Source organism: Athene cunicularia (genome assembly GCF_003259725.1).
Source record: "Athene cunicularia isolate RWA chromosome 1 unlocalized genomic scaffold, athCun1 chr1_part1, whole genome shotgun sequence".
Lineage (NCBI taxonomy): Eukaryota > Metazoa > Chordata > Aves > Strigiformes > Strigidae > Athene > Athene cunicularia.
In genome coordinates this window covers 20,037,104-20,064,015 of record NW_020799091.1, presented here as the reverse complement: position 1 = coordinate 20,064,015, position 26,912 = coordinate 20,037,104, and the positions used below count along the sequence as shown (strand labels likewise).

General features: G+C 40.1%; 1 protein-coding gene across 3 annotated transcripts in view; it reads left to right on the top strand.

The window, feature by feature from the left end:
- The window catches only part of ATP8A2 (ATPase phospholipid transporting 8A2), a 311,681-nt gene that overhangs the window by 266,324 nt on the left and 18,445 nt on the right, over positions 1 to 26,912 (top strand). For 2 of the 3 annotated variants that reach the window (XM_026853409.1, XM_026853419.1), the window contains exons 34-35: positions 12,772 to 12,860; positions 18,836 to 18,940. In XM_026853409.1, the coding sequence (XP_026709210.1) occupies positions 12,772 to 12,860; positions 18,836 to 18,940 (194 nt within the window). Of the gene's footprint in view, positions 1 to 12,771; positions 12,861 to 18,835; positions 18,941 to 20,940; positions 20,978 to 26,912 lie in introns of all 3 variants that reach the window. The other variant, XR_003398887.1, reaches the window with a different exon arrangement.

Sequence of the window (26,912 nt, the reverse complement as noted above, 5' to 3'; positions counted from 1 at the left end):
AGTATTTTAACGTTAATTCTAAAGTTACTGATTTTTGTTTACTGTACCTTGCAGACTTCAAGCAGAGTATCACCATCCACCTTTTTCACTAGTCAGGCAGAAACTTTTGTAAAACTGTTCATGATTATATGCTGCTCACGTGATTTTAAAGAATAATGTATAGGAGTATTTCTTTTAAAACTACACACAACATGGCGTTGTAGGATTTTTGCACACAGAAGAAAATAAACCAGGTCAAAATAGGTCAAACTTCAGTCTTCCAGTGTGAAGAGCACCTATTTGAAGTGGAAGATGAGAAATGACACAGTAACTGTTACCCTGAAATGAAAAATGGTGCTGTTTATGTATTTAATTGGTCAGAGTTGTAATGGGGCTTTGAATTCTGCTGCTGTCGGATCTTGTACTGCTGCTGTCAATCACGTTTTTTTCTCTTTAGTGAAAGACTCATGGTAAATTTATTTTGGATAGTTTCTTAACAGGTGTTTCCTCGATGTTACAAATGCTTTAAATGAGAACCGTGCTCCATGTCCGGAGTTCTCAGCTGAAATCACATGGCGGCCTGACACAGGCGCTGGTGTGTTTACTCATCTGCAGCGACGCTGACAGCAGGCGCTGGCGGGTCTCCGCCGTGGCCAGCCTGGACGCAGAACAGATGTCGGGGATTAGGGGGAAGGATTCGGGGAGGCTTTCGGCCTGCGCGTTCGCGGAAGTAATTCATTGTGGAGCCGCAGACATGTCCTGCTGGACCTGCACTGAAGAGTCGGCTGAAAAGGGTCTCAGAGGGTTTGACTATCTGAATCAAAAGCAAATGTTTTCCTGGTACCTTTTAATTAAAGGGAAGGCATAAATCAATGTAAAATACAGTTAGTGCACCAAGTGGTATCATATTTCTGTAGTGTTCTTCCCAACAAAGAAGCTGACAATATGAACCTCTTAAAAATAGTGCTACCTTGCACACTGCAGGCAGAAAGGCCACCTGGTCTGCTTTGCTGGGAAGAAGTGTGGAAGCAGGAGGCAGTTGGTGCTGCCTACCCGGGACTGGGTATCAAGAAGACCCTCTTCACCTTGAACTTGCACTTGTGGTTATCTTGTCATTTTGTCAATGTTTTATGATTAAGAGAACGTTTCCTGTGGGACTGTCTTCAGCTGTTAGACTTGTCTCTGGCTCTTGTGTTTTGAATGTTGTATGCTCAGAAATCAGACACCTGGGGAAAAACAGGGGTGGCATAAAGTGAACAAGACTAAGTGATAGAGATCTGCCATGGCATGAGGTCTCCCCTACAGATATCAAGCACAGCACCACATACCCATGAGGCTTGTCAGACATCTCTCCGGGCGGGGAAGCTAACTTCTGGCTGCGATTCAGTTATAGAGCAAGCATCTGTGGCTGTAGCTGTGATTTGTGATGTGGAAAGGATAATTTATATAATTATTTACTGTCATCTATTGGGCTGTTAATGAAGATTTCAGTAAAGAGTGAAAGGTAGAAGGGAGAGTCAGGATGCATGTCCAGGTTTTGGCAAGAGTGTGGTGGGAATGATTGCAGACGTACCTTGCACATGATAATACAAGTCACAAAGATGTGGTGTTTTTATCAAGAGGTCATATGTGCTCAAACAATGAAATAAATAACCAAGGTTTTATGAGAAATAGTACCCCTTTGTGGTAAGACTCAATTGATCTGAGTTGAACTGCAGTCATGCTGAAATAACCCAAAGTCTTTAGGGTCTTCAAGAGAGACTGTATGATGGTAACGAAACCTTTTGAGCTAACTACATTTGGAATATGCTTTAAGAGCATAACAACTGAGTATAGTAGCGGAGTGAAGATAAAATCCCAGGTAAGCATGTAGCATAACTGACTGAGCTACTCTTTCTAGAGAAATATAACAGGGTAGGTAATGACTATTATCTGTTTCAAGTCAACAATTGCTATAACAGATTGAAAACAGATGATCTATAAAATTAAGTTTACAGGATATAGTTTTGCAGAATGCAGAGCCCCCTCTATGGAAGTGTTGTACTTTCAGCTGCTATTGACTTCAGTAAGAGTTCAACCTGCTTGTTGATTTATAAGCCCAAACCCCAGCGTGAAGAACTGACAAAGATCTACTTCCCTGAGCCTTGCAGTTCATAGTTCCAATTCATGCTATGTGGCTATCAGCCGTTTTCTAGAATTCTTGAGTTGTTAAGGAATCTCTGAGATGTAAATAAGTTTATAAGCAAAATATCAAAACCAACAATGCTTTCCATTTGTGGGTTCCAGTGCTGTAGCTCACTGCAAACAGCAAACCACATGCAGCGTTGCAGTACGTTCTGACAAGCTGCCTGCACACACAGGTGTCTGCATGCCCCATTTAAATTGTTAGTTCAGGGATCGGGAGACCCACGAGCTTGCTAAAGTTAACTTACTTGCCAAAGGTGGGGTCAAGAAGCAGAATCTAATTTCAACTAATATCGATGACAGTTTTGTCACTGGTCATTCCAGATCTTTGTATGTGCTGTAGAACTTGAGTTTTGGTCAGCTGCTTCGCTCAGAAAGCAAAACTGTTTAGATGGTCTGGGTGAGTGGATAGATACCTAATTATACTTACCTGCAATATTTAATAGTGCAATTTAGGTAATGAGGTTTGTCGTCTTTTTTTTTTAATCCCGCTTCTTGAAATGATCTACAAAAGCCCAAAAATCTGTAGCAGAAAGATACACTAAGTGGCACAAACAAATAGAAAAGGAATAAATGCAGACTTCAAATATTATTTTCTTTTAAAAGTGAGTAGGCAGTAATGTGATATGGGAGAAGTTTTATTTGATACTAATGTTTTAGAAACCTATTTTTCAATGTGCTACTAAACCAAATGTTAAGAAACTTATTTTCAAAATATTCCAGTGAGGTTGACTGTATTTTCTGTTTTCTCTAAGGTTAGGACACATGCCTGAATTCATACTGTGAAAATATGGTAGAGACGGAATAAGACCAGGGTTCCTGAAAGTGATTTTTCTGCTCTTGGTTGAGCACCTTTTAACTCAAGGATGCTACTTTGCCATTACTGGGGAAGAGGGAGTATCTGGAAACAAATATTTTGTGATGAAACTAGTGCTGTTGCAGTAGCACAATTGGAAAATTTGAACACACAAAGCAGGAAATTTGAAGGTTCTGGCTCTTTTTGTATGTGTAACTTGGCTAAACATAATTACTCCTTGGAGGTTTAAATTCAAAGGTGGGTTCTATAAAATTTAGAGGTTCTTTCCCCTGCAGCTTTCATGATAAATGCACAATTATTAAATAAGGGCAGCTACTATACAAGGGTGGTTACTGTTAAAACCTGCACAGAAAATGTTATAGGCACCAAATAAGAGTGGTTACATGCTGAACACGACTTCAAAAGGGAAAACATTGTAAAGTATAAAATTCTTTTTATATGCAGAGTAGAAGTTCATGCTGAAGTGCGTGAAATGGTGAACAAGACAAACAGCTGCACTGTCAGGTCTATCAAAGTTACTGTTTCAGATTTACTTTCTTCTTTTTGTTCATGCCTGTGTTGGTTTAATTGGAGGGGGAAGGAAAGAAAAACTGCAAAGATTCTGAAAGGTGTCTATAGGAGTGACACTTCTTTCATGCTGGGAAGCACACTTTCATACAGATTTTACTTGGGCTCAGTGAAGTTATAGCACCATGGCAGGACACCACCCATCAGCAGGTAGCTAGCTATCTGTGGGCCTACTCTCTCATACTCAATGGGAGTTCATCTTAAACTGCAATGAAATAAGATTATATTGTGTTATACAACCATCTAATTGAAGACATCTGAGAAGACTCAAACTATTTTATGATTCAGAGTAGTATCAAGACTGACTTGGGTGAGCAAAAATAAGTCTGGGGTGACATCAATATGTCCTCTACATGAGGGTTTTTTTCAAGGTGTTCATGGTCCACAAGAATGTGTGTAAAGGAAGGAATGACTTTTATTCAATAATTTTAACTTGTGCTGAGGGAGCTCAGAGTAATACAGAATTACATTTTCAATTTTTTTTTTTGACCAGGAAGAGTAATTAGTGCCTGGTGCCATTTACCTAAAGATTCACTGAGATATTTCATCCACTTTAAGGAGAAGATCCTTTGGTTAATGAAATCTGTGCTTTCTAATAAAATTTCAGGAATCCACTTATATCCATTTACATGGAGCATGATTTTACTACTCATTTTTAACCAACAGTCTTCTCCAAATTTCTTTGAAGAAACATTCATTTACTTTTTTTTTTGTTGAGCTTAACGTAACCAATAATGAAAAAGAAATAATAGGCTACATGAAATTGCATCAGAGTTTACACTGCCAGTGAACCATAAAATCAAATTAAAACGCCATCTGATTAATTTTCTTAATTCTCTGATGTCCGAGTAATAATGGTGAGTAACATGGGTAGGCTCCTTGTTTAGTTGGTGGAGTTGTATACTGATTAAGTAATGAGATATAGTAATTTTTTTCTCAGGCAGGGCTGCATATGTAGAGTATGTTCTTAGTTAACACAAAACAGCTTATTAACACCCTTTGGGACATATTTGGCCAGTGATACATTCATTTATATATCAAATATTAATTTCTGTAAATTACTTTAAGATATAGAACAAAAACAGGTTACTACCTTGCTGTATTCCTCTATTATGAAAAAAACAGTTCCGATCAAGAAAATAAAAGGGAGTAGATCGGAGGATTTCACTGTGCTCCTATAGCTCTAATCTCTCCAAAATCTTGTCAGTGTATGTGAGGTTGGGGGTTTTTTTCCCCTTGAAGATATTAATGTTTGGTTTTGTAGCTTTGTGCTGGCTATTTCTGGAGTTTTCTGATCATGAAAGAACTTCAAGCAGGTGATATATCTTTTTTGAATTGCCATTATATTTTTACGGCTTGTTCTCTGCTTTGGTTTGTATTTTCAGACTTTCATTTAACCATCGTAACTAGCAACATCTTTAACAAAAAGCTGCTTGCATGAGACCTATATGTCAAAATACCTTGGGCTTTGCTAGGAATGCTGAATATATGCCTTTGTGATATCATGTTGGCATTTTTCTCTTTGCTTAAAGTACTGCTTCTGTTGTGCCTCCCTACACTTATATCCAGGTATTAAATTAAAATTACCAATAAGCTTGATAACTGTCATGGAAGTTAGACAGTGGATAGATTTCTTACTTTAGACTTCCGTGTGGTATTAAGCATGACTGGCAGAATTGAGGAAAAGGGGAAAAATATCTGAGTGAGGTATCTGATTTTTTTTTTCCCTCCTTTTATTGCTCTCAAGAGAATATGGCTGTATGAGTGGAGACTGGGAGAGGGAGGAAATAGGTTTGAGTCTGGACCAATGTGTCATTGTGTTAAATCCAGCCAGCCAATGAGGTCATTGTTTTCATCTGAGTCATTTTAGAATGAAAACTCTTACACTATGGAAAGCATTGCACATCTTTATTTCAGACATGGAAATATCCAGCCAGCCTTTCAGTGGTAGAGCTCCGCTGATTTCATTTGAGGTACTCCTGACTCCCAGTGGTGTAAGCAGGAGGGGAAATCAAATTCTTCTGCCTCATTTTTTTAACACTTTGCCACTAACCCAAAGGGGTTATTCTTCAGGCACATTTAGAGCCAAGATGTTTGTTGAATAGGGAGCTAGTAAGTCTGTTGATCACACCTGTCAGCCCTGAATCTAGTAAATTTGTCCAGCCTGGAGCTGGCTATAGTTGCATTTGGGGAAAAAGTTCTTAAGCACCCGCTCATGTTGAGGCTAGATTATGTTCCAACATGCACCAGGAAAATCCTTGAGACTGCATTCTTGGATATTGATTATATTTCATAGCCGGGCTCCAGTAGGCTCAGTCTCTGTGTAGTATGATTTAATTGAGAGACTTGGGCAATCTGCCCAGCTCTGCAATTGATTTGTGTGACCACAAGCAAACCTTGTCATCTCTTTGCACTTGGTTTTTAATATATTTGGTCTTTAAGTTAGGTCTGATATGTAGCACTTTAAGGATCTTGTATAATACAGTAATTATAACAAAATTTGTGTATTTTGTGCAATATAACATCATGGGGTGAAGACAGTGATCATTCCACATAATCTAATAGAAATAATAGGAGGTTTTGACTGAATATTAACAAATGCTGGTTTATCACTTAAAGTGGGAGAAAGCCATTGCTAGTTGATGCTTTCAGAATAATTTATGAAAAAATAGTTATCTATATGACATATTTTCCAGTTATTGCATGGCAGGTGCTTACAGTGTTAGTATATGGCAAGTCCTGTGTCACCTTAAGATCTATTCAGGCACTTGGTTGATAAGAATTTCATATTTTTGCCCTTTCAGGTTTAAACTTCCAGGTCTTTTGAAACAAGAAAACTACCCAGTGTTGGCACTGAAACATTCAGTATTAACAAGACTTAGAACATGCAGAGTGTGCATGGTGCAGTTTTCTAAAGGAAAACAGGGCTGGGTAATGGTCTGCAGACTATGTAAATGCATCACATATTTGCAGGAGAGTTTGCACAGTGATATTGTTCATAATCTGTGGTAGTTTCTTCATGCATGGAATCTGTTCCTCTTCCTACTGAAGTTAGGCTTCAAATTTACTAATGAAAAACATATAAAAACAAAACAAAAACACATCAAAGATGTCTGAGCTTTAACATCACTAAAAATGCAACAATTTCAAGATTTGGGGTGGAGTGTCTTTAACTTTCTGCTGAAAATATTTCCTGGACCTTCAAAGCAGTTTCTGAATCAGCCCCATTGTTGCAGAACAAAGGAAAGGTAATCTTTCCCAGGAATCTGGTAGTTTACAGAGTGAAGTAGGAGCATTGATATGATGTGACCTGGTGTTAATGACTTGAGTTTCTCATGAAGAATAATTTATTTGTCCATACATCATGCCATCAAGTGAGACACTGGGACTTCAAGACAAATGGGATGGAGTTGTTTGCCCAAGCTAGCAGCACCCTGTTGTCAGTGGGAAAGTGACTGAGACTAAGACCCTAGAAGTAGCACCTCAGAGTGGTGAGCTGAAGCAGGCTTTGAAGACTGTCCTCATCAACTGAATAACAAACATGCTTCCAAGTGACTTACCTAACATGGGAGCAGAGTCACCGACTGGGATTCCACTGCTGCAGCTTCGGCCCTTCTCAAATGGTGTGCTCAGACCAAGCCACTGCTCTAGAATTGATGGAGGACAGGTACTGGCAGAGATGTTTACCTAGTGCATCTCAGTTGACTGTGTTAAGGTGGGGGTTTAACTGCCTGATGGCAATGCACTGCTTTCTGCTTTGATTATTGAAGCAATGCGTATGGAGCAGCAGGGCCAAGGCTCCTAGAATTGCACTTTGCAGCTGCAGCCACGTATCTCTCATCAGCTGGATCCTTCAGTGTCATAGATGTCTAGATCAATAGTGTCTCACTGATGGCAGTGAACATTTCTTTTACTGGTATGGTATGTGAAACCCTCAAAATGTGTCCATCTCCCTGTCCTCCTTTTGAAAGTGCTGCCAAAGGCAGTGCTGTGCTGTCATCCGCACTTGACTAGTGGGAACCAAAGTGATATGACTGACCACCTGACTGCAGATTGGACTTGGATCCTTACTGTGTAAAGCTGGAACTTGAATGAATATGAAACCATAACTGAGCAGCTTATTGGGTCTTTACCCGTGCCTCATGAAGAGAGCTATGATCGTGATTCAGACACACTTCCAGTAATCATTTTTGTCGCACTGTAAATACAAAGACAACTGTTTCCATTGTGATCTTATGCTTTTCCTGTCCATTTTTATCAGTTAGGATGAATGGGTATATGAGGAAATGAAGCAATAAAAAGCTTTTATTACTCCAATTATTAATTTTAAATTTTGTCTCACTTATCTTGAACAGTGTAAGATAATTGAGAACCTTTTTGCTTTGTCTGAATCATTTACTGGTTCCCAGTTGTTGTCTAACCATGATGTGATAAGAATACCAAAGCAGTCGGGATATCTGACTTCCCATCCCTGGGCACTTCTGGTCATCTTGTTCTCCCTGGAAGTTGTTGAAAATAGTGTCACCACCTATTGGTGGATGTTTTGGTAGTGGATGGGGGTCTGCAGGGGTGGTTTCTGTGAGGAGCTGCCAGAAGCTTCCCCTGTGTCCAACAGAGCCAATGCCAGCCAGCTCCAAGTTGGACCTGCTGCTGGACTAGGCTGAGCCCATCAGCAACAGTGGTAGCACCTCTGGGTTAACATTTAAGAAGGGGGTGAAAAAAAACTTGTGCAATTGCATCTAGAAAGAGGAGTGCGAATATGTGAGAGAAACAACTCTGCAGACACCAGGGTCAGTGAAGGAGGGGTAGGAGGTGCTCCAGGCACTGGAGCAGATTCCCCTGCAGCCCATGGTGAAGACCATGGTGAGGCAGCTGTGCCCTGCAGCCCATGGGGGTCCATGATGGAGCAGATCTCCACATGCAGCCCATGGAAGACCCCACACCGGAGGAGGTGGATGCCCAAAGGAGAATGTGACCCTGTGGGAAGCCTGTGCTGGAGCAGGCTCCAGGCAGCACCTGTGGAGAGAGGAGCCAACTCTGGAGCAGGTTTGCTGGCAGGACTTGTGACCTTGTGGGGGACCCACGCTGGAGCAGTTTGTGAAGAACTGCAGCCCATGCAAAGGACTTGTGTTGAAGAAGTTCGTGGAGGACTGTCTCCCATGGGAGGGATCCAGTGCTGGATCAGGGTAGGAGTGTGAGGAGTCTTCACCCTGAGTAAGAAGGAGCGACAAAAATGACATGTGATGAACTGACTGTAACCCCTATTCCCTGACCCACTGCACCACTATGGTGGAGAGGAGACAGAGGAATTGGGAGTAAAATTAAGCCTGGAGAAGGGTTTGGGGGGAAAGTGTTTTTAAGATACAGTTTTATTTCTCATTATCCTACTCTGGTTTGATTAGTAATAAATTAAACTAATTTCCCCAAGTCAAATCTGTTTTGTCTGGGACGGTAATTGCTGAGTGATATCCCCCATCCATATCTCAACCCATGAGCCTTTCATTATATTTTCTCTCCCTTGTTCAGCTGAGGAGAGGAATGATAGAGTGAGTGTCTTTGGTGGGTACCTGGCCAGGGTCAACACACCACAGTGGAAAAGGAAACCTATGAATGATGCTTATTTACATACTAAGAAAGAATAGCAAAATGGAGAAGATAGTTTGAAATTTATTCCATGTTGCAATTTAAGATTATTTTTAAAAAAAAAAACCAACCTATTGCCTGTTCAATAGGCTTGTGTAGAGCATGTCCTTGATTTAAAACAAGCAAACAAAGCAGAAAAACAAAACAGAACTTTAATCTAGTCTTTCTTCCTGCTCATTCTGACTGGCCAGTACTGTTGCTTTTTTTGATGTGTTTAAAAGAAAAAAAGAAAGTGTGCACCCTTACAAAACCAGTTTACAAGAGGTTAAAGGTATTGGGACCTAAATTGTTTGCTCCTCAGCTGAAATAAATGAAGCTTAGCTTTTTCTTTCTTGTTCCTATTCTTTCATTTTAATAAACGTTCTCACTAATCTAAATGAGAGATTTTACTGTGGCAGCCTTGTCAGTGCTTGGAAGGCAGTCTACTGATGGCAGCAGTTTAAGCTGCAATGTCTTCAGCAGAAGTACTTGCATTAGTCTCAAGTGGTTTTGGGGTGCCATATGATGAATGGTTTCTGATAGTTGGCTTTGGATGTGCTAGTCACTAATGTTTACATCAGTAGACAGAACAAAAATTACTTAGTTGGATATCAAGGGGCCTTTGTGATGACAGAGCTGGTCAAATTTTGAATTTGTTTAAAAAACAAACTATTTCTAATCCTCTTCCCTGTGACCTTAAAAAGGAAAAAAATGGTGGTGATTCCTGCTTAGTAGCTCTGCTTTTCTTCTCTAGGGGAGATAACTGATAGCTGAAGGGTGTTATTCATTGGGACTGGGTATGGAAATACTGTGTTTCACTGAAGATGTATTGCAGTACTGTCTTCACTGATGTAATGAATAGCTGGACAACTGGAATAGAGCACAGCAGCAGCTGTGAAGCCTGACAAAGGCTTTGTTGCGATATATAGGTGTTCTTACTATAGCTTCTGTTCATAATATCCTAAAAATGTTCTTTCTGGACGTGCGCAGAATGTGTTAGGTAGTTTCTAGCGAGTCCTCTGCTGAGGAGCTCCTGTCCTGTGAGCAGATGGTGTAACCCTGCCAGAGAGGAGGCAGAGATCAGAGGCAGAGCTGTGCATGCAAGACAAACCAGTTCAATGTCACACAATATAAAAGTCATGTAACTCCAACAGGAAACTAGAGATGAGCAGAGAAGAAACCTTTTAGATGAGCACAGGAATGGAGTAAAATCTTGGAGAGGGTTGTGTGGTAAAACATTTGCCAGTAATAGACTGTCTGACAGGGTTCAGATGAGATGAATAGTCTGACTGTTACAGCACAGTTTTTGGACAGAATACTTCTTCAGCAAAATGTATAATTGCAGGCAAAAAGTATTTGGCTTGAGGGTTTTTTGGTGTCAAGCTTAACATGTGAGATGTCCAAATTTGTAGCCATTGAGAAGTCAACATTTATAATAACAATAACATTTAAACTTCTGCTGAACACATACTCACATTGTTTTGCACTTTAAAAGCATGTTGAGTTGCTTTCAGCTAGAAAACCAAGAAGTGGAACGTAAAGTACTTGAAGCACAAATAGCAGAAAATGCATATAGAATACTGTGGCCCTTTTTTAGCCTTTATTAGCATGGGCAATGGAAGGATGGTCAGTGGAAACGCTGATGTGATCAGACTGCTAGCATTTACAGGATCATAGCTAAAGCAAAGCAAGGCATGAGGATAAATCTCATTATGTTTTGCCACTGTGTTATTACAGTTCAGCTCTTTGGCTAACAATGAAGTTATGATTTCCCTCTTATTCCTGCACATCCTTTTCCTTAAATAAGCATAGATCAATACTGCCCGTGTGCTTCTGGCACTCTCATGTGAAAGGAGGCATGAGGGCTCACAAATAACTGAGAGCTGTTCCTGGGACTGGAATGTGTTTGCTTACTGTCTGTGTGGGTGGCAAAGTGTCCATAAATGTTTTAGCACAGTCTAGCTTGCTCTTGCCTTCAGTACAAGATTTACCACTGATCTGTCAGTCCAGAAAGAGCACAAAGGGTTTAACATTCAAAAGTGAAAAATGCTTTTGGAAGTACTCACTACTTGGCAATGCAAGGGCAAGTTGCTGCTAAATATGACAGAGTTGTGAGGTGGACAACTTTAAACAGAGATCAGCACCAGGAGAGGATGCTGGGTGCTACTGGTGGATGTCCTAGCAATGCAGTGTGATGGCTTTTCTCAGTTTTAAAGCTTTGCTGTAGTGAGTAGTGGAAGCTGCTTCTGTTGTGATCAATCGTGTTTTTCTTACAAAGGGTATAATTACAAATTTTGCCTTCTCACAATGTATTTGAAAGGCTAGTAGAAGTTTTATTTGGTTCCATGTTCTGTAGCTCATCTTTGTGTTTTTCTGTAAAGTACCCTGACGCTTCAGCGCTGCAGGCTGCTGTTCTCTTGTGTGCTACAACAGTGAGAGCTAGCTGAGCCAGCCAAGTCTATGTTACACTGGGGAGGCAGCTGCTTTAGTTCAGTGTCCATGGATATAGGCCTCCCTGACTTGCAGTATCACATGTCAGCACTGACAGATACGTGTATGTGTATTGTATGTGGCATACAAAATTTTGAGGAGTAAAGCTTTTGGGGAAGGGATGTGGCAGCATCCATAACTGGCGAGAGAGCACAATGTGGCTAGCCACTGGACATACTGTTGACACCTTTCAGCCCCTGTTTAGTTGTGTGCTGCACATTAGTCATTACAGAAAAAGAAAAATATTATGTGTTTATAATGTACTACAGAACTTAAATTATTCTTCTGGGAAGTGTGTATGTGTGTATGCAAGACGTGGTGAGGTTGTGTCGAGTCTTCCGTGTAGCAAACCCAGGGCTTACCCTTAATTTATCTGTAGAAGACTGATGATTTAAAATAGCTTTTCTGTAAATAGTGCTGTATGTCAAATTTCTTCCATAACTATGGGTGTATGCTGGGACTTGCAGAGTTTCTAGATATCTTCCTTCTCAAATCCTACTGAGCTTTTTCTTCAAGCATTACAGCAATGAGAAAAACGCAAATATAAACTTTGTGTTCTTTGTTTGTAGAAAAAGCCATTTATGGGACAGGAGTGAATCTTTCCCACCGTGGGTTTCAAGCAGCAGTAGTTTGACCAGGCAGTGCTGTATTTGAGTGGAATATGACTGAAACATTTTAGTGAGATTTTTTTTTTTTTCACATCAGTTTGACACTGCTCAGATCTAGAACAGTGGGTAGAAAGTGGGCAGAGGGCACAGAAGTTAGTCCATAGTGCAAGTTAAATATGCTTATGGTGCCAAGTGAAAATATGTCTGCTCTGATCCACAAATTAATATCAGTGGAAGAGTTGGTCAAAACACTTTATTTTTTAAAAAATTTCTAAGGAATTTGAGATCAATGAACGATTGCAATGAGAAATGTCGTTGCTGGCTGTGAATTATAGGCCTAATTTCTGTTAAGAAACTTCACCACCACCACCACCAAATGTCAACGTCGCTTCTGTCATGGATGCAGTACCTGTTTGATGCCATCACTCTTATCTTTTCCTTGTAAAGAACTACTTAACATGTAGTGACTTGAAATTACTCATGATTATTTGTTTTTATTCACAGGCTGGAATGGTCTTAAGATGTGGATACTTCTGGTTTGGCTTGTTTCTCGTGCCCACTGCGTGCCTTGTTAAAGACGTGGCATGGACAGCGTAAGTCCCAGACCAGTTCTCTTGGTGGTACAGAATTACTCCATATGCATATGTTGTCCAGTCCAGTATTGTTCTGGAAAGAACTGCAAAGCCTCTCAGTGAATGCAAAATAGTGATACTCCTTTGGAAGACCTCTGAGCAAAGTTAAGTGGGAGTTATTTCTCACCTGCCAATACAACCAGCAATGTGAGAGAACGAATAGTTACTCCTGAATCTGAAGGAGGCAGCCTTATCTGAGTAATGAAGGTGTGTCACCTTATGATTATTTGTGTTGTCCACCCTTTAGTTAAAGGCAAATATAAATCAGACATCAGATTTCCTAAAAAGGAGAAAATAATTCATTCGGTTTGACTAAGGTTAGGTAGCAAGTAAAAATGGCATTCTAATCAATACCCAGTAAGCTCCCAGTTCTTTGTCAGCTGCTCTGTAGGTGGTTCTTCAACACTGGGTCTTCCAAGACTTAACTGAGAAGAACAATACTCTGCACTCTGTGGTTGAAGTAAATTCTTAATGATTCCTTCCCTCCTCAGAGAGGAGGAACAACCCTTGTGAAATACAAGCCTGCATAAGCTCATTCTCTTAAAACTCTGGTTTCAGAGCACTGCAGAAGGCAAGCAATTTTAAGAACTTTGATTTAAAGAGAAGCAACTTACTTTCTCTATCATTGCAATTTGAAATGCAGATGTATCATTTTAATTTAGAATTTCTGGTGTTTTGTTCAGCTTGTTCTTAAGTGTGTTAAGCACCAAAGCTTTCATCCTTTCCCTTGGAAAGCTGTGTTACAACAAAGAAGGTTTTATTACATGGGTATGTAATAATCTCATGGAAGGAGGATCCAGGTCATTCTAACTCCAGGGCAAAAAGGCAGATCCTAGCTGGAGCAAAGAGGGAATGTAGGTTAGTTTGTCACTTGTCACAAAGGCTCAAAGTGAATGTGTCATAACACGTAACCCTTCGCTTCAGGAATGAGCTGTCAGTCAGCCAAGGAAGATGCTTAGCATCACAGAATCATTTAGGTTGGAAGAGACCTTTAAGATTATCAAGTCCAACTGCAAACCTAACGCTGACAAGTCCACCAATCTTCTTTACAGATGCAGAAAATACAGAAAAAAGCAGAAAGTTTCCCAAACACAGGCACATTTTGAACACCAGCATAAAAGGATAAATCAGGTCATATGCATATATCTGAAAATCTTTTTTTTCCTATGGAGTTGATAGCACAGCTAAATGAAACTGGTAGTAGGCAAATCTGTCAATAAGTACTTAAATTTTTTCCTGTTTTCCTATTTTCTTCCTCAGGTTGATTTTCACGAGCTACGCTGCTAAAATTAAAGCTAGGTATCATAATGTAAAATTTCTGTTCAGGCCAAACTATGATTTAATAGTCTAGCACACTAGAGGGGTTTTTTGTGACACTCATTAAACTTCTCCAAAAGAAAATTGTTTTAAAATTCTACAAGTAAGGCCAAAATGTTTAAAATTAGGTACTTAACTTTGTCTATGACCTGCTTTTTAAAGCTCTAAAAAAACCCCTTACAATTCATTTAGCATAAAAGGCCCTGCTCCTGTGTCAGACATTATTTAAAATTACCTGCATAGAAGTCAGTGGGAGTACTTTTGTGATGAAAGCCAAATAGGACCTGAACTGTTTACAGCATCTGGGGTCAAACATTTATATCGGATGGCCAAGATTACACTTTATTTTTTGCAATGTTTTCATGATAGTTGGATGTCCTGAAGTTATCCTCTGTTCTTGTCAGTTCTTGGCAAAAATGATTCAAGAATTGTAAAACAGGCCAGACCAAGGCAGGCTCATCCTCAGCTATTACTCATTTAAAACTCTGTTACTGACTCAGCCTGTTCTTTAATATTTCTTAGAGAGATCTCAGCAACATAATCCTTTCAGTGGTTCAGACCAAGAATGTACAGAGATTGTGAAGCTCTCTAGACAAACATATATGATTGATATTTTCCCAACAGATATTAAACAGGAGGCTCCTATCAACATTAAGCAAAAAATCTGTTCTCCGAGCAAGAGTTCTTTTTTTAGCCCATCACTGAAAAATTAACACCATTAACATTTTAACTAGGATAAAAGAAATGACACAGCTATCAGCACTGCCATATGGAAGGAGTAAAGGTCTGTTTCCTTTCCAGGAGGCTTGCCATTCAAAACTTGAGCCCAAGGCCTCTGGAAATCAGCCGGCACATTTCCACAGCAGCACTTACACCACTGCTGTCTGTAATTCAGCAGAAATCTGGTTTTGGCCATAAAATTCCAGCAGCTCTGACTTCTCATGGTCATGGAATTTATCCCTTTAAGTTTCTTTTGGACATGAAGCAGACATCTGCAGAAAGAGCATCCATGTGGCCCAAAAGGTACAGGCCTAATTTCAGTATAAGATACTGCCAGAAAACTGTAAATACGGTACAGAGGTTTTGTCTGGGAGAAGGTTAAAAGGCATAGGAAAGTGTATTTCAAACCCATTTGTTTCTAAACTGCTGTGCTGCATCCGCTATCAAAACTTGTAATGGTGGAAGCAAGAGCTAGTTTTAGATGTTCCCTTTGTTGCACAGGCTACAGTTGTCAACACACCTCTTATCTCCTATGTTCTCTGCAGTTCCAGGCTTTTTTATTAACATATTTTCCTTATAAGTGAATCAAGGAAATATGGAAAAAACTCTTTAGAAAGAGAAGGAAGCTTATTATTAATACTTGGCTGCAATACCACATTGTTAACTTTGGTCCATTACCCTGAATTCAGTGGCTTGGTTTGGATTTGCTTTTTGCTTTATAAAAGTCCCGGTTGTGCTGCCATTGAAATGAACAGAGCTTTATAAGGTGAGTGCTTCCTCACAGTTGGCACATGTCACTTAAATGTCTGTCACTGCTGTTAGGAAGTCTTGAAATAGCTGAGCCACAAAGCTATGTGGGAATCATAAAAACATACAACGTATTCCAGCAAAATTAGGCAAGAGGGCAAGAATTTATTAATAATTAGTGTCTAAATATTTTGTGTTACACTGAAAAATTTCCTGAGCTTTCCAGTCATTATCGAAATCTTCTTGTAGTTTTTTTACTGTGGGGGAAGAACATGTTGCACTTGCCAGCTCCACAGTGTAAATAAGAGAGAAGGTATGAGGAGCTCTTCCCATCCCTGCCTGTGCTTGCAGTCCCTAGAGTGCAAGACTTCTGAAATGGTGTTGAAGATAATGAGCTAGAGTAGAGGTGTCATCAGGTTTGAGAAAAGTTTATGAATGTAACCATGCTTTTCCTGGCAGATTCTGGCCTCCTGAACCCCAGAAATACCCTCCTAGAGCAGTGACATGAAGCTATACACCTCCCTGGCTTGGATGGAGAAGGACTACCCAAAATAGAAAAGATAACCCTTTGCCTGTTCTTATGGTCCATGATCTTAATATCCCAGTCAGTGAGGGAAAGATGAGTGTCTCTATGTAACACGTCAAATTTCAGCTGGACAGTAACATCAAACACAAGATGTCATAATTTACTGAGGGCAGATTGTGCATCTAGGGCCACTTGTAAAGTACAAAGTAAAAGTGAAGACTGCTACCTGTTTTTTCGTGTATCAAAAGTCATTAATGTGTGTGGTGGAAAAGTCATGAAGTATCCTAGTCCTGTTGCTAGCAGTCCATGGAATATTTGCAGTTGACTTTGATGGGAGCAAGTCCAGACGCTGAGGCAATTGTAATAGCGTATTTTTCAGTATTTATTTTTAGAGAAATATGTGAATAGGTTAGCTCATGCCCTTTCTGTAAATGCTTAATTACTGACTCTTCCATGGATGCTCTTGCTTCCAAGTGAAGGAGTAACTCAATGCATAACAATTACCTGCAGGTTTATTGTTATTTTATGGATACCCAGCCACATCAGAGACCATATATTTCATCATTTCATACTACTTATAAATTACTTCAGTACCCCCAACTTCAGGACAACAGTATTTTTTCCATATTGTGTAATATTAGTGCAATGCCTCCTTATGCTGTGCTGTACTAATTGGACTCTGTTGCTCGTGCTCCATTCTGTTAAATTTTGAATTCAATATTCACTCTAAGGGAAAAGAAAAATGTCTCTTATCTCTTCTGGTGTATGGCAAGATAGACAAGGAACCTTGGGAGAGATTGAATAACTTGGCAATTTTTGTGTTCTTGTCTGTGGGAAAAATGGTTATAAAGGATTTTAAAACTTCCAAACATGCTCAGTCTTCAAGTGTGCAATAGTAGGTATAGCCTCTTTAAAAGGTAAGAGTTGAGTTCAAGGTCAAAATTTAAATGTATTTACTCAAAGTGTGATAGTGAATTCAACTGTAAAGATTATAAGAGTTAATAGCTCAAAGCTTTCTTACTTTAATCACTATAGTTTCCCTTCCTCAAAGAGGAGACCAGTCTAATAATTAGACTAACTAGTTATGGGAACCTAAATATAATTAATTTCTGTGCAGCTATTAGTAGTCTCACATTCTTGAAACATTATGCATTTTAAAAATATCCTTGCCATTGATTTCTTCTGTCACAGTACATGTGTTCCTTTGCAAATCATTCACCTTTTGTAGTTTATTTTAATAGGATGCTCTTCTAAGTATGTTCTAATACTCTTTACTTCCAGATTTTCCTATGCTTCATCTTTTGTTGTTCTCTTTTTTCCCTCTTAAATGCAGATGTGTTTTTGAAAAGTAGTTTTCATTTTAGCTTCTCATTTTGAGACATTTGGGGCCTAATTCAGCAACACAAAGACCAGAGGACTTGGGTAGCCTAGTATTAAGGCACTGTCATCTAAAATAGTATCAGCAAAGATTTTTGTGGTCTTTGTTTGTTATTCCCTGTGGAAGGAGTAATAACAATCATGCTTTTTAAAAGGTAATGCATCTTCATTATATTTAATTACATATACACCAGTTACTATTCTTCTGTTAGAGTTTGGCATTGGCTTACATCATTAGTTAAAGATTATAGTATGTGCATGTAAGATTTTTATACAACTTGTAAAGAAATTTTTGCCATGTCTGGAGTTGAAGAATATTATTTTAAAGCCATGAACAAAGTGGTGCCTCAGCCAAATTGGCTCCATCTTGTTTTCAGGCTTATGGTGCAGTCACATGCAAATCAATATTATCTCACGGGATACTTGTCCTTCTTTAAGTGACACACAAAAGAGGAAACCTATCAAAAACTGCCAGTTGAAGAGTGATCCCTGCATTTTGTATTACTGTTTTGTACATGTCAAGACAGAGGAGACTAGATTATCTCACATCAGTATAATTTAGGTATCACAGCACTGGCGCAGTAGGTAAAACTGGGGGGGAAAAAAAGCCCAAGTCTCTTCATGGGGAACATTGCTCTCCAAATTTTGGTTGCATGTGTGGTACATGGATTGCTCTTTGAATCCCCAAGCCAAGAAAATAGGACATAGCCAGTCTTGTTACTGTCACTTTGAAAGCTCAGTGGGGAGAAAAGTGCCTTTCCAAGTCATGTGAGACTGATAAATGAAACTGAAGGGGCTTCAATGACATTTATTATCTGAGACTCTCCTCAGATTTTCAGAGCAGTGCCACACATAGCTCAAAAGACAGAGTAAAAGCATGTTTTACAGACATGAATATGCAATGAATCCCAAATCTTTTGTCTGAATGCCCAGGTCCTGAGCAGTCCCGTGGTAGTGGTGTCAGGTCTCCATAGTCCCATAGCTTTGCAGCTTGGTTAGATTTTGACTGTTGTGTTAAAGCAGATGAGCTCTGCTGGATTTGAAGGCCTAATTTCTCATTTTTAATGTAATATTTCCCAGGTATTGTGAACCCAAACTGACGTGCGTACACTGTCCCTTATTTCCAAAATCCTTCAAGGAAAGACCTTGTGCCTCTTATCTGAGAGTAAAATCGGGGTTTTGTAGCAAAATTAATGTTCACGTGGCTCTTTTGGTTTGTTTTTCTTTTTGTCTTTTTCTTGTGGTACAGGGCCAAGCATACCTACCATAAAACTTTACTGGAGCAAGTTCAGGAGTTGGAGATGAAGACAAGAGAGCTGGGAAAAGCCATGCTTCGTGATAGTAATGGAAAGAGGTGAGGTATTTCTTATCTGATGTTTATAAACAGACCCTTCTTGTTCCCTCCCCTTCCTCTTTCTCATTCACCATTCAAATCTGATTCCAGACAGGGTAGACATTTTTCCTGTATTATTCATTTGTTGTTGTTCCTTTTCATGAATCATTGTTGCCCCCACTGAAATCAGCCTTTCCAGTTTCATTTCTCCTGCATTACTGCTGTGAAGCTGTATTGGAAACTGCAGCTCGGTCTCCTGCCTGGCAACATGTAGTGCTGTTATCTGGCCACTGGGCCAGACTGGTTTTGAAAGACTTTGCTGTATGTCATCAAAAAAAATCAATCTGATAACCATGTCAGGGGAGGGAACTGTCTGTGACTCAGGATGTGAAGACTGTAGCTAAAAGGATAACTAATCTGATGTGTCCTACAACTTCATTCAGTCTCACCTTATGGGGTTTTTTTTGTAATGCTTTTGCTTTTTTCTACTGCCATTTACAGGCCCTGCTTTTCAGGGCTCTCAGTTTCTCGTTGTGCCTCTCCCTTATATCCACACCATATGGACTTGAACATATTGCTATTATTGAATCTTTCATTGTAAGAGGAGAGTATGTGTTGTGTGGGAATTTTTGTCTCTTCTGAAAGAAGCTAAAGAAAATCTTAGTGAGGCTTTTGCATCCAACAGTTTCATTTACCATCTCAGAATGTGGTTCTGCATCAGCTGGTCGGAAAAGCTTCCCAAGTTCAAAAAGGTTTTCAAACTAACGCTTCTGTTCCTTACACAATATGGCACCACATGACTTGCTAAGAAACTACATGATCATTAAACTGGATTTTAGCAAACCTTATAAACTAGCAAACTGAGTGGAATGGGGCTTTTAAAAGATTTTGTTCTTCTGGGGCAGGGTCATCCTTTGAGCCTTTGATGTCTATTCTAAGGTAAACTAATTGCCATATTGTAGCTGGTGCTAAGATGAGGGGATAGTAGATTTTTTTCAACTGAGCTTGTGAGTTAATAAGCACTATTTTTAGAGAAAATTATCAGGGAGTGAGTTTACCAAGATTATAATAAACTGAAAAACTTTGAAAAATGCTTGTGTGAACTTCAGTGGGTTTATAAGATGTCCTTAGTGACCAGAGTTTGCTTTTCAGAGGCCAAGACAAAGTAAACACAGTGTTATTGATTAAGAACACTTCAAAACACTTGGTATGTTCAGTTTTTATTTTGAGTCATTTTTCTGCTGTGGCTTTTGGTTCCTATAAAACACGGTGCATAAATTGTGCTCACTTGCAGAAGTCATGAACTGCACATCAAATCATTTAAAAAGAAAACTTTGCAGCACTGGTCAACAAAAGCAACCTTCTATGCCACAATTAAAATCAACAAAGATGCCTGAAATCAGGCATTAATTAAAATTGGGCCTTAATTTTAGAGGACTGAGCAGTCACCTTGAAGTCAGTTGGAGTCTAAGGGCTTGGTACCAAAATCAGGTCAGCCTTCCAGGCAAGAAAAGTGTAACTTTGTGTTTTGAGGTGCTGACTGATTAGATGCCAGGCAAGTGAAAACCGGGTCTGCAGAAAGTTGGCTGTTCCAGGCATGCAGCTCCAGTAGTATGAGCCCCTTAGCTGTTGCTGTGCTTCCTATCCATGGATAGGATGTAAAGTTGCACTGGTTTCAGTTTGTAGTATCTGTGTGTTCCTGACAGTATTTAGTGCCAGTTACTGACAGCCAGAGAGGAGAGAAGGTCCGGTTTTTGCCTGATTAATCACTGGGTTGCAAGGTGGGTTTGACATACTGTTTGTTAACAGTGAGAGAGACTGTTAGCATTTGATCTGTTTATATGTGTGTGTATGTGTCTCCACAAACTTGATGGGTTTCTTTTCTGTTTACACACTGTCCTGACTTTCTGTAAATGTAATGGCCATGTTGTATTTCATTTATATGCTACATGTTTTCATAGCCTTTTACTTTATTGCATTCTCACTGCAAACTCTTTCATCTGCATTCCTCCTCCATATAGCTTCACTTCATTCTCGAAACGCTTGCATGGAGATGATGTAAGGAATCCCTTCTGACCCTCCTTCCCATTCTCCCTCCCCCTTTCTTTCCATGAATTTGTTTGTTCTCCTTCCTAATTGCTCCCAGATTTTCTGGGTGGTCCATCTGTGAACTAGATAATGGTAGAGTGCCTCTGCCTGCTAGGAGCTGGTGTGCTGTGCTTGTGATGTGGCCTCCTGAGTGCTCTTCAGAGTTGTTCTGTCTTTTATCTCTTTTGTTTGTCTCCTGGCTCTTTCACACCTGCTAGAAATCTTGTGCTTGTCCAAAGGTAAGGCTGAGGGTGGGAAAGAAGTAAAATGGGAACTTTCTGTAGTTACAGCCTCTCTGGTTCATGTTCTTTATTTTTTAAAATATTTCCTTGAAGCCAATGAAAATGAGTGCTGAGGCGTGTGCGCTGCTCTCCCCTCTTGCCTGCAGCTCCATTGCCCTTGGGATCTTTCTGGCAATGTGACACTGCAGGAAGGGAAGTAACCGGACTCTTCGCATTTCTAATGGGAATTGGAGAGCTGCATTAAAACTGCACAGGTCGGTCTGTCACCTCCAAGTAACAGTGTTAGCTCTTGGTTGGAATTGTTCCTGATAACATCCACTAGGTGTTGGTTTGTTCAGGCAGCTGTGGAAGATAAACTGGCTGTCATCAGGGTCTATTTTCCCGGGCCACATAGTGAATACTATTTTTGTTCAGTGTTTTTTACAAACAAACAAAAATATCACACCCAATTACAGATAAGAGAAGAGTTTAGGGAGCTAATTGCTTTTATCATTGCCTAGACATTAGACAAAAAATGAGGTGCAAGATCTGAATGTTTAGGATTAATCTGCTAAACAAAAAGCGATTCACAGAGCCGAGGAAGTAGTGACTCCATCTAGGCTTGCACAACAGCATGCCAACAGTTTGCTGTGGCTCAGCTGAATTTCTGTAAAATGTGAGCGGGATAGCACCTGGGTCCTCACTGCACTTGGGGAAGGAGTGTCAGGAGATCTGCGTGTGCCACTTCATACATAAATACACGTATCCTGTCTTAGAGGGTCTTCACCCAGCCAACTCTTCTTGCTAGATTCATTTTTCTGGGTTAATAAAAAATGTCTTCACTAGTGCTTATTACGTCCTTCTGAATCTTAGCCCCTTTGAACAGTTTCTAAAATAGAATTTGTTTGTATCGATCTAAAAAAGCAGGTGCAAATTTTTGCCTTACCAATGGCAGGGAGCAAACAGCAAGGCAAGGCAAGTGGTAGATCAAGGAGTATCTCTGCACAAGGAAGTATGTCAGCAGTCTGAGCACCACAGCTGCGTCCCAGAAACTTTGCAAATAATATTAGAGTGATGCTTGGAAATTATATCGTGTATTGTTTTGAGCTGTAAAGGGTCATGTTCTCATCTCTCCATATATCTCATCTGGAGAGCTAAAAATTTACTTTTCGTGGAAGCTGGGATGATCACAAAATCATATGGTTCCGGTAGCAGGGGAAAAAAGTATTTGGAAAACTAGCAACTCCATAAATAGCTTGAGAAGCAGAGGAGAGAATGTGAAGTAAGGGGCTGGTGATGGATCCCATGTCATGCTCGCCTGCCTGCATGTGGAAGATGAGTACCTGCACTTGCCCTCCCCAGCCTGGCATCCAGCAGTGCTGGGCTGTACTCCAGCCCAGCTGCGATGTGAGCAAGCCTTGGTTCGGGAAGGGAGAGGGGCTCCCTCGCACTCTCACATAACAAAAGGCAGGATTTAACACTAAATTTACATGAATTTGGAGAGGTGAGAGGGGCAGCTCATGTGCCAAAACAAACATGGACCTGTGGAGACACCTGCCCAGCAGATTTAATCATGTTAACATGCAAGATTTACACAAAGAAAACAAACAGTTTTTCTACAGAATTGTGTTCAAAAGTGGCATTGAGTTCAGCTGCAGAGATTTTTGTGTCTTTGTATAAGTTTGCAACTAAATTTTGGTTCATAAAGGGCTGAATCTTCAAGACACATTCACTTTTCACGCTGTCTAGCCTCTCATTGAAGTCAGCAGGAGTTCAGGTGGAGTAAAGCCTGATTAGGGACCAAAGCAAACTTTACTTTGGAAGCCTATGTCACTTCATTGCTCCACTGGCCAGTTAATGGAGAGCAAGCAAAGCTGTGCAGCACCCTCTTTGCGACAGTAGATTTCCTGTTTCAGAGGGTTTCTCTGTCTTGGAATTGTCAGAGTGCTCCCTTTTGAAAGTAGCTTTTTAGTTGTTTTTCTGTTCTTAATCGGTTGGTGGCTAAGATTAGAAAATTTTTTTATACTGAAGAACTGTGTAACTTTCACAGTTTATGTACTTGACAAGAAGCTGAAGGTTCTGTCTGGGGTGCTGCAGAAAAGTGCCTGCATCACTGAAGTACTGGGAAGAATTTCTTTGAATTATTCAGAAATCTGGGAGGTAGTGTTTTGCCTTTAACAAAGGTGAAGGGAAAGTTCACTACAGAACTAGTGAGGTATAGCTGTGAACGACAAGGAAGCACTGTGGTGTGCTTTTGTGCAGCATTTTTCAGTATGCCTTTTTACTCTTGATTTCAGACCCCCACTGATGATAACTAGCCACCTCTTTCTTTCATCTCCATTTCATAAAACAAATACTGTTTTTCACTGTGCCCAAAACAGCAGTTCCCCACAGTCTCTCCACTGTCTACATCCAACAAGGAGACATGCTGGTGGAGATTCTTTCATTTAAGTGCTTCTCACCATATCTGACTCTGTTGCTTTAGTGAAATATGCATGACCAGCTCTCACCCTGAAAGTGAGATGTCTTTACTTATCATAGCCTCGGTTTTATTTGGTGGATGAGGACAGATGCCTATCTCATTTCAATCGGTGAACTGACACAGGTACCCGTGGAAACTTGCCCACTACATAGGTCCCTGGGGAAGAGCAAGAGGAGAATGTGGGAAACCTGACTCAAGCTTGTGGCTGTGTATGGAGCCTGGCAGAGCCCTCAGCCTCACACTGGCAGAAGCAGAAATGGTAAAACAGACTTAACTTTTCTCTTAACAAACCCGTGAATGAGCTGAGGACCTGGTTCCCGAGGAAGAGGCAAGCTTTTTCATTAAGATCAAGAGGAACGAGGCTTGGGCTCGTTATATTTCAAAGCACTTTGTCTCTTTATTGATGCACTTCAAATTACATCTACTTGAATAGGGAGACCATGCCAGTAAGGTCTCTTCCTATCAGCAGGTACAATGAATCTTATTTGAAACACTCAGTCTTGTGTTTTCAACTGGTTAAAAAGCGTTGGCTGTTTGGAGCCAAATTCTTGTTTCATTAATGTGTTGACTTCAGCATATTTACTCAGGATACACATGATTGTGATCTGAATCCGGCCTGTCCAGTGCAGCTGAGCATAAAATGAGATTGAAGAGGGGAGAGGTGTATTTTGGTTTTTGAGGTTGCAGAGTCTTTTTATCAATATTTCCAGATGTTCTTCACACCATTTCTGGGAAGCAAAGGCGAGATTTCTCCACCAGCATACACAACAAAGTGACTGGCATATTTACGATTTTTCCTTGCAGCTTTTCTAGTAAAAAGATATTACACTCCTTTTACTAGCAAAAAGCACATAAAGTGATATCAGTGGGGTTTTTTTAATTCTTTGATTCCATATGGTAAACATTCACGTATGGTAGGCGGAAAATGCATAATTTTATTTTACACTTGTCCCTTTCTCTCTCCCTCTTGTGCCATATCAGTAAGAAATCATAACATTATTTTTTCATTTTAATATGTACTGTTAATTTCCGGCATTTCTAACCCCTATGTGTGAGGCACTTGAAATTACTAGGTTTGATTCTGTTCCCAGTTAAGCAGTGGGGAGGCCATGGGGCAGAGATGGGAAGGAGCAGAGGGAGTTATGCTCCTGCTGGCACTGGAGACCCAAGTGCCCAGCTGGTAGTGCAAACTAGTTGGAGCTGACATGTCTCTTCTCCGGAGCAATTAATTATTTCACATCCTGATTGTGCCTATCATATAACCTTGAGGGAGATCTAGTGCACAAATAGGGTTAAAACCTGCTGACCTGGAGAAGGATTTAGAGCTGTGATCAAATCTGCTAGCAAAGTCAAAGTTGACAGAGGTACAGTATAAGCACAAAGGCCAAAATGAAGTTGTAAATTGAAAGGAAAGATTAGAAAAAAAGAGAACATAACAAGATGGGAGTTAAAACTGATTAAGGGGCCAGTCTCTCTGATGCCTAATCCTGAGTTACTGGGTTGGGCACCGGGCATCTCCACAGGGGAGAGAAGAAATCTTCCCTCCAGGCTGCACAGCAGGAGAACTGCTCCATAACAACTATTCCAGCCTAATGGCTTCAGCAGTCTCCCTCAGCCTCTGCTCCTCTGCTGGCTAACCTGGTCTTGGAAGAGGCAGGACAGCCTGCATTCATGTCTCTGATTCATGGCAAATAATAAAGTACTAAGTTATGTGTAATAAGTAGAAGAAAACTAAAGTTGTACCCGATAGTAATTTTTTAGTGGACAGTTACAAAATACTTAAGAGCTTAAAGAAAAGCAATTTGGCTTTTTGCAGATCAACCAAATGTCCTGGGCTTTGCTCTAAATTGTATCCAGACACTTTCAAAGTTCATCAGTTTTTGTTGTTGCCTTGAGCTGTTCTTTAGCTTTTTTTCCTCTAAAGAAAGGAAGAAAAAACCTGATAGGAGAAAGATTTTTTTCAAGTTTTTGAACACAATAGTCATTTTGATTTCAGTCAAACTATGTAAGTGGACTACTTTAAACCAGGTTTAGATTTAACTAAAAAAAAAAAAACAACAAAACAAAACAAAAAACAAAAAACCAACAAAACCCACCTTTACGTACAGACCAAGCATGGAAAACTTCACCGTCCAAGGTGACTAGTACTGAAAAAAATGAGTGAGTAGAAAAAGAATGTTACAATAGCAACTATCTTGCCACCTTATCAGTAGAGAATATGACCAAGCACCAGCTAGAGTAAGTGCAAAGTGAGGCACTTACGGACAAGAATTAAAACACCACTGATACCGAAAGGAGGATAGCTGTAAAGCAGCAAGCCACAGTTAGCCTTTTCTGCTTCTCAGCTGTTTAAATTGAGTCAGTTCCCACATTTTGGAAAGGCTGGTGGCAAAACTCGGCAGGTTCAACTTTGCGTTAAGTCAGTTGGCTTTGGGACAGCTGACAGTGATGCCTCACACACACACACACACACCTCCCTCATATAATGAAGTGCATAAACACATTAATGTTTGCAGTGCTTAGAAATGGAAGGCACTCTAAGTAGAGAGAGATCTCATTTTCTTAGGGTTGTTGCTTTTCAGAGAGGCATGTCATGTTTAGTGTCTTCTTTTTTTAAATGGTGTTTTTAAAAGATGCTTGGTAATACTGTCTTCTGTTCAAAGAAGTAATCTTGGAAAGAAGTTTAGGAATAACAGCCTTAAAAATGAAGGCTAGAATGAATTGTCCACATGATTTTAGGAGTCAAAGGAGGAATCTGGCTTTTCTGCCTTAGGACATTGTTAAATGTCAAAAGAAAATGTAAATCATCCTTGATTGTCATCAGAAGGAAAAGCTTTGTCCTGCTTTTAACCATAGAAATTTAAGGAACAACTTGAAGAGGATTTTGTGGACTTAAGAGTGGAGATTTTGGTCCCAGAACTCTACCTCCAGTCTGAGTGCTGTACGTGGGGGCTGGCTGAATCTCACAACATGCCTTGCCTCTGCTATTGTAGGGTAGTTCTGCTACTGGCACAAGAAGATGTGGCAACATGGGTAGACTTGCATGCACCTGACATGGGGCCTGCTGCTGCATGCTGGCTGCAGGCTCTCATGCATTCAGACCTCTGAGATGTAATGGGAAAGGAAAGCTGCTGTTTTGGTGAAATAGCATGCTACCAGGCCAAATCACAAGCTGTTACAACAGTGTTTCTCCAGGACACTG